Genomic DNA, 8,297 nt, shown 5'->3' on the forward strand with positions numbered 1-8,297 from the left:
AGGCGGTTGATTACAGATAGGACATAAATAAAGCTTTCTCAATGTGTCTGTTGAATTTGCACACGGAGCGAACATGTTGTCCTTTGCACGAGTGAGACTAAGTGTTTGATTCCTTCAATTAAAAAGGCCCCAGCATCCCTCACAATGTGACACCTGTTGCCTTCTCGTGATCCTCGCCTTTCTAACTCATGACCTGATTTTTGCAATGTGATGTTTCTCCATCCGTGTCCATGTCTGTCTGTGGAGCTGGGATCAGCCGGAGAAGCACAAAGTCTCTTTTTTTAATTTAAGCTTTATTATCAAAGACCTGTTTCGGAGCTCCACTCCACCCTGTATTCAGAGCCTGCCTTGTAACAGAAGTGCATCGACTTTTTATCCGTTATTTGTTGGAAAAATACCCAAATAAAGAAATAAACATTGTGTTTGGTCTACACTCAGGGGGTTGTGTTGTTTTTTTAAGAAAAAATCACCAGGTAAATATAATCAAATGTAAAGTATTAATCGGGTTTAGAATGACTTTATTTACCATTTAAAGGTCCCATGTCATGCTTTTCCGGTTACTACCCGTCCCCTTGTGTGTTATGAAGGTTTCTCTGCATGTAAACGGTCTGCAGAGTCAAAACCCTCAAAGTACACCCTGTAGCGAGTAAAACTCTAACACAGAGAAGACCTGTCTATGCTGCCCCAGAACGCCTCGTTGGACATTTCTCTTTTTCCATTTGTTTCTTCCGGGGCATACTGACGTAACGGTCACAGTGACGTAACGGCTCCTCGGATTGGTCCAAATGGATTTCTGAGCCTGAACTCAGCCTGAGTTTCGCGGTGTCTCGCTGTCTCGCAGACCCCACGCCGCAACCAGGAAACGACACCAGTAATCCAGCTCACACTGTCCGCTCCTCGAGCCTCAAAGGGCGGAGCAGCGAGCCCCGCAACGTCCCGCCAACACGGCCCCCAGACCCCACGCAGCATTCTCATCTGTTTGAAATTACAGGTGTCATTTCCTCGTTGCTAACAAACGCCATTGTAACATATAATCACTGAGGTTCAGCTGTAACGGTGGGGGACTCATCAGAACAGAGTGGGCGAGCTGACCAATCAGAGCACACTGGGCTCACAGAGAATGAATACACATACTTTACAGAGACCATAGATATATATAAACACTAGATGACTCACCCGCGCTGCTGGCCAATGGAGACCAACGTTGCCACTTGGCCGCCATCTTGCCACAGGCAGTGCTCTCATTCATAACATTATGGTTTATTATTTAAATAACCATAGCTTGCTCAATTTTCAACCAATTTTCAAACGGTTTGGTTTTTTATAAACATCAAAGATGTAATTATGATACTGCATAAATATAATCATGGACTTTCATATGAAAATAACATTATTCAGATAAAGCAATAGCTATACACACACACACAAGGTATTTATATTAAATATTTGCCGGTGTATTTCCATTTATTTTATTATATTGTTAATATTTAAAATAAATTATAAAATTAAATTACATTTATATTTTATATATAAAAATCGGTCTCATGTTACCACTCTGTAAGCCAAGAGTTGTTAATTTAGCAATGCCTTAGCTTGAAGAACAGGGACACAACTAATGACAATAGCATATGGTGGTATATTATTTAGATATTCACACCTTTATCAGAAGAACCAAGCCAACATCAAATGAGCTCACAGACAGTATAGGTCCTGGCCAGTTCTGTCTCATTTATCACAATTATTTTTGACATGAGATCTTCATATCATCCTAGTTTTGTATTTAGTTTCTAGATTTGTAAACAAATTCAGAACCTTCGAAATATGTTATTGAAAAAAGACCAAGAATAATATAAACTGTACCCTGTGTCCTTTTGAGTCCTTCTGTAGTCCATTTGTGGTTTGTCTTGTCTCACCCCGGCTGATATATCACAAAATCCACCGTTTAAATTGTTCCCTATATTGCCCCTATGCCCCTGTAAGGTGTCCTTGGGTGTTATGAAAGGCGGCCCCCCAAAATAAATGTATTATTATTATTATTAAGAAGAACAACTTGGTGTGGTGTGGAGGGGATGTAGGAAGCAGGAGCAGGTGGGGAGATATGGGGCTTCAAGGTTCAAGGTTATTTTGTTTTAAATGTGTCTTGGAGATAAGGACCAGCTGCACACAATAAAATACAGTATAACACAAAACCAATAAGACACACGGTGACACATGGCACACCAACAATCAATCATCGTCCAGCCTCAGCTTTGGTATTCTTTCACAACCATGTTATGGGTTTATTAGACTGAGCAAACATAAACATATGTGGGGAACATAGTGCTGCGTCTCATGGAACATGAAGATTTAATAAATACATAGTAGGTGGCAGACAGCGGAGCATGCGTAGGCTGCACAAAAGTCCGGCATAGTCAGGTACTTCTGTAAACACAAAGCCAGCAAATTCCTGTATCATAATGCAAGATGTTTTTAACAAGCCAAACCACTTGGAAGAAATCATGTGTAACTTAAGTGATGTTGAAAAGAAAGAGCAGTTATGCCTCTCCCACTGGTGTAAAGTTGCTGGGTCAACTTTGTAATACTAGGTCTCACTCACAGCCTCTTGTTATTAGCCAGCTAATAAATACAACCACATACACAAAGAAAAGCTGCAATTTCAACATATCCAAGCATCCTGTATCATAGCCATGCTAATAATGTTTATAATAAACCAAACCGTTTGAAAATCAGTCAATATTTCAGCGAGTTAAGAGTTTTTTTGTGCAGATCACTCACCTTACAACAGCTACCATAACGCGAATCAGAGTAACTGTTGACTGTGGCAAGATGGCGGCCGGTCAGCTACGCTGGAAAATCTCCCATGAGCCATCTAGTGTTTATATATATCTATGACAGGGACGCTGTATGAGAAACCAATGTGATTTTGGAACATTGAACAATGTAAATGTATTCTAGTAGACCTCAACAATGGAATCATGATCAGTAGAAATGGCCATGACATGGGACCTTTGAGAATAAAATAAAAAAATAAAAAAATATAATGTTAAAATAAAAATAATAATAAATACAATTACATTAAAATGAATTGTATTTATATTTTAAAAAATAAGATAAATAAATAATTGTAATATTATTTATAAAATAATAAAAAATAAAATGTGCATAGTTTACTTGAATAACATTTTTAATCAAATTAAATTAAAATTGTGTTAAAAAAATTAAGATATAATTAATTTTAATTTTATTATAAGATATAATATTATTTTAATAATCATTTTTAAATGTTTTTTATTATTCAACAAATAACAGAAATACAAGTTCGATATTAATGCTGGAAACCTTTTGCATTCCTTCTGGGTGTGATATCCATGTGACTAAAGTACAGACAGATTACAACATGTATTTATGTCTGCTGCAGCTGCAACCCTCACTGATTTAATAAAATAAATAATTTAAACTGAATTAAATTCATCCATTAATGCTCACCATGTTACGGTATGCAGACATACATCATCCCCGAGCTATCAGACTGATCATGGGCTGAGTGTATCTGGTGATAAAAGGGAGGACTTCAGTCAGATTATTGAGTTAAACGTTTTTTGAAAAGCAGACACCCTATAATGACCTAATACAAGTGACTGTAAACAGTTTAATCATAATGTGAAAAGAACAGCTATTCCGCCGGCGGGGACTTAATGGGCTTTTTCCAGGAAAGTGTATCTCAGGGCTTCTTAAAATGTAATAAACTCTGAATGTGTCATACTCACTTAACGGTAAGAAACTAAACAAACTGACGATATGAACCATTTTTCAAGTCTCACAGGAAGCGTCTAAATGAGCCCTGAGCGACTTAGCACAGAACTCTAGGTATAAATCGATTGATATACTTATCGGATCTGCACAAACAAGCTTTGCTAGCAAGCTGATATTCCACAGATAATATAAATATAAGTATCATCACTGAGCGATCAGAACTCGCGACAGGGGAAGCAACAGACAACACACGACGTAGCTTTAGGTAGCAAAACACGGAGATATGCTCACCTTTTGCTGTTATTCTGATCAAAAGTCGTGTTCAATGGCATTAAAACGAGAAAAACGCGGCTGAAGGTTAATCCATAGGTTAATCCAATGTGTCTGTCTCACTTTGAAAGAATTATTGATAATCCATAATTCAATTTTTATGTGAAAAACGGAGTTTTCATATTAGCTGCTAATGATAGCTTCAGAGTGTATGCAGCTTCCGGTTTTGGCTACGCGTCACTCTCACTCCTTATTTGGTAACGTGTGTGTGTGTGTGTGTGTGTGTGTGTGTGTGTGTGTGTGTGTGTGTGTGTGTGTGTGTGTGTATGTGGAACTTCCCCTCGCTTCTATTGGCTCTAACGTTTAAAAATATATGTCAATCATCAAAATCGACCAAGGGGGGCCGGAGATAGTTCAAATCCACCCAAATGACCCCAGAAGTGTTTTTTCTTTGCTAAATCTCTCTAAAAAGGTCAAATGTCATTTGTTTTGCATCAATCTTGATACAGGGTACTTATTATATGTTGTATTTTGGATTCCTAAAGCTTTTAGTCTACTATCCCATCATTCAAGGGTGGTTTACTTTTCACTATAAGTAATGTTTTATTTTTGGACGGACACAATCATTTAACATTTTTTACTATGTTCAATCTGAATTTACTTTAAAATTAAAAAGAATCTATATTGATTCTGACTCTTCTACATCCAACTCACAGGTTTATCATTGCTTTGAGAAAAAAGATTATTAATTTACTCCTTTTAGATGTGAAGATATAGTCAATTGTTCTGGGAATGTCATTTTCGAGCCTGAGACCTGGAAAACAGGCTCGGGGCAAGCTGACATATTCCCACTTCCTGTTAGTTTGAGCTGTGGTTTCTGATCGAGCATTCACTTTTAAATAGTGACCTGATGTCCCAGAGATACAGAGTGGTGCGGGAATTAAAATAAAAGACCATTTTAGCGCTTCCTGTTCTCCTGTTTGGAAGTCAGTGTGGTTTTTGGTTTGATGAAATGCCAGAAATAAGGTCTGTGGTTAGCATAGGCTTACAATGTTTTAACGTTTTGTTTCTACAACATAACATATGTCAGTAATACCTCGCTTTTTCGAAAACACTGGAATTTATGTGATAATAAATGTCCCATTCTGTTTCTTTCTTATTCACTGTAGACTGTCTTTTATTGCCACTCTGCCATTCCTCACATGTTGCATTATTTCATTCATAGGCTTTATGTCACATGTTGGGCGGCTGTGGCTCAGTGGGTAGAGTGCTGGACTTGGAATCAGGGGGTAGCAAGTTGGAGTCCCACTGCAGTCAGCATGTCGTTGTGTCCCTGAGACACTTCACCCCAAAGTGCTCCTGTGGGGATTGCCCACAGTATTGAGTATGTAAGCCGCTTTGGATAAAAGCATCTAACAAATGACATGTAATGTAATGTGTCAAACTCAAGGCCCGGGGGCCAAATCAGGCCCGTGGTGGATTTAATTTCGGCCCGCAGGATAATTTCTAATTACTATTAGATCTGGCTCGCCGGTATATTGCACGCACACCTTCACTCCATCCTGAGGGTCTCCTCAGCTCAGAGCCTGAGCCCAAACATTGATGACCTTGCACCCAAGATGAGATGCCAAGTATCTGAACTAGCATCACTGAGTTTACATGGATGTTTCCTTCTTGAGACAACAGGGCATGTTTGTTTGTTCTTTGAGGGAAATAGTTTTGTTGAAGCTGTTGTTGGCCTGTGGAAAAATGTACTCATAAGAAATGACTCTGGAGAAGCTGCAGATAGAGCCATAAGAAATGAATGCAACTGATTATTTAATGTTTAATGTTGTTTTTATAGGCAATCATTTAAGCTTCGTTAGTTCCAGGTTTAATATGTGCAATAATTTCAGTTCAATAAGTTTTGCAATAAACATTGAACCAGTCCGGCCCTCGACTAGTACCCATTTTTTTATTTTGTATTTGAGTTTGACCCCCCTGGTATAGAGGAAAGAAATTGACATGAGGAGATCAGATGTATTTATTAAAACATAAAGAGACTGGTCCAGTGTGGAACTTGCAGATATGACCATGCATCCTCACACAGTCCAGGATTAATAATTAAGTTTATAAACATTTTCTCCTTGAAATGTACTTTTCCATCACATCCCCTCGGGTCTCTTTCTGCTGGTCAGTCTCATATACTCTCGGGCTTTCGATGATTTCATTGCAACCCCCTGGAGGCGTGAATGATGTTTAAAAGAGACGCTGCATTTTAATTTTTCTTCTTTTCCTTTGCACATATGCTCCCCGCACGGCGTCCACAGACAGAGGACCAGCATACAGTTGGTCATGTGACTCATGACACCAAAGGGACTCCGTATAAATAAGTGCAACCATTTAGCACTGCTGCCAAAACTCAAGGAGAGCTGCGAGAAATACAAGTGGGGAAAGTTCACGTGAGATCTAACTCTTCAGTCTGGTGAGTACACAGCTTATAGGATTGTGTTTTTGTTTAGTCTTAAATTGACTTCAGTTTTATTGTGTGGACTTTTGGTAACTTTTTTTAAACAATTGAATGCCAAATTAAAACATAAGTACAACACTTTACAATTAAAACAAGTTAGAATCTATTGTCAGAAGAAAGAGAAGATGTTTATTCAAGTCTAATCATGCACACTTGAGAATATACTCACAATGGGAAATGTTTGTAAAGCAATAAACTATGCATTGAGTGTCATTTGCTAAATCGTTGAGGCATTGAATTACTTTTTTCTGCATAATCTTTTTCATCCATTGCAACATGCCTTAGGGTTCAGAAAGGTGACATATTCAGACTAAACGTTACTTTAATTTTTAACGTCATAAACCATAAACTTTGTGCATTGAATGCCATTTGCTAAAATCAAATAAAAGCAAAGTCAAATGTTGATTAATAATTAGGGGAAGCAAGTTATCTCATTATCCAAAACATAAAAAGTTGTGGTTGTATAATAATAACAAACTTTTTCCCCCATACTTTTCATCATTTTGCAATCCTTTGAACAGCCAAACGCCACTCTCAAAATGCGGTGCGTAACGCGTGCACAACGCGTGCGTAACGCGTGCGTAAAGGTGGAAACAATCCTCATATTTATGGATGTACTTTTCTTTCTTTTTGTGCCCAATCTAGGTCCTCCACATAAACTTCACTGAGAGAAATGGAGCACAAGGAAAACTCCACCTTGACTCCCAAACTGCTCTCCCTGCGCACGCAGAGCAGCGCGCATTCCCACGAGGAGCAGAGCAACGGGAACGCGTACCTGTACATTTTAATAGTCATGTCTTTCTACGGGATTTTCCTCTTCGGCATAATGCTCGTCTACTTCCGCTCCAAAAGGAGAGAGAAGAGGAGGACCAACATATTCACGCGCCTCGTGCACGAAGAGGAGAAGCGAGAGTGGGGCGCGCTCCCGAAGAAAAACAGCATTACTTTTCAGCCCGCGGTCCCGGAGCTGCCCGCGGTGCACGTGCCTCTCTGCGGGAACCACGTGCCATTCTGTGGGAACCATGGGAACCACTTCAGACACCTCCACTACGAGGGCGTTCCCCAGTCTCCGCTGGCGTGCACGGTGTGCACGGAGCAGAGCAGCGTCAGCTCCCAGTGCTCCTCCGCGGACACGCGCTTCGCCATAGAGGAGGAGACGGACAGCTGCGAGGCGGAGGGATCTGAGGAGCAGGTGAAGGACAGCGCGGAGGATTCAGGCTGATATCTGCCCCAGAAAACAGACCCTGTGTTAAAAACCCTCCACAGCTTAAAAAGAGGAGAGGTGTTTCACATCACAGAGACCGGGACAGTCCAACATCTGTTTGCCATAACAACTTCCCAAATCAACATCCAGATGAGGAAGGAGTAGATATTTAACTTAAGTAGCAATACAAGTGTAGAAGTGCTCTATTACTAGGTCTGAATTCAAAACTTAAGTCAAAGTATGAGCCTCCAAATAAGAGTATATTAAAGTACTCATTGTGCAAAGTGGCCCATATCAGATGAATATACATTATGTAATAAATAAAGGGAGCTTATATCTCACCATGGGATCAATAAAGTTCATGATGAATTATTTAATGATTATTTTGTAGATTGATGTAATTTGAATTTAAGTAATTGAGGCTATCAAACACATGTTAGGCAGTACAACATACAATATTTGCCTCTGAAATGCAGGAGAGTAGAAGAATACAGTCTCAGAAAATGGAAATATTATATATATATAGAAAAAAAGTTGTACTTAAGGACTTGAGTGAATGTA

The 8,297-nt window shown here is 39.2% G+C and overlaps 1 protein-coding gene and 1 long non-coding RNA gene across 2 annotated transcripts in view; one reads left to right on the plus strand and one right to left on the minus strand.

The window, feature by feature from the left end:
* Positions 1–1,523: 1,523 nt before the first annotated feature.
* Positions 1,524–4,248, minus strand: LOC307036643. The gene is made up of 4 exons (XR_013807409.1): positions 4,045–4,248; positions 3,487–3,550; positions 2,776–2,886; positions 1,524–2,421 (listed from the first exon to the last, which is right to left on the minus strand). It is a non-coding gene; the product is annotated as an uncharacterized lncRNA (long non-coding RNA).
* A 2,060-nt stretch (positions 4,249–6,308) lies between these two features.
* kcne4 (potassium voltage-gated channel, Isk-related family, member 4) overlaps positions 6,309–8,297 on the plus strand; it is a 2,762-nt gene continuing 773 nt past the window's right edge. Inside the window, exons 1-2 of the mRNA XM_079679430.1 lie at positions 6,309–6,487; positions 7,178–8,297. The exon at positions 7,178–8,297 is cut by the window's right edge and continues 773 nt beyond it. Of these exons, the coding sequence (XP_079535556.1) occupies positions 7,206–7,754 (549 nt within the window). The 5' untranslated portion in view covers positions 6,309–6,487; positions 7,178–7,205 and the 3' untranslated portion in view covers positions 7,755–8,297. The remainder of the gene's footprint in view (positions 6,488–7,177) is intronic.

This window comes from Notothenia rossii, assembly GCF_949606895.1.
Source record: "Notothenia rossii genome assembly, chromosome: 4".
Lineage (NCBI taxonomy): Eukaryota > Metazoa > Chordata > Actinopteri > Perciformes > Nototheniidae > Notothenia > Notothenia rossii.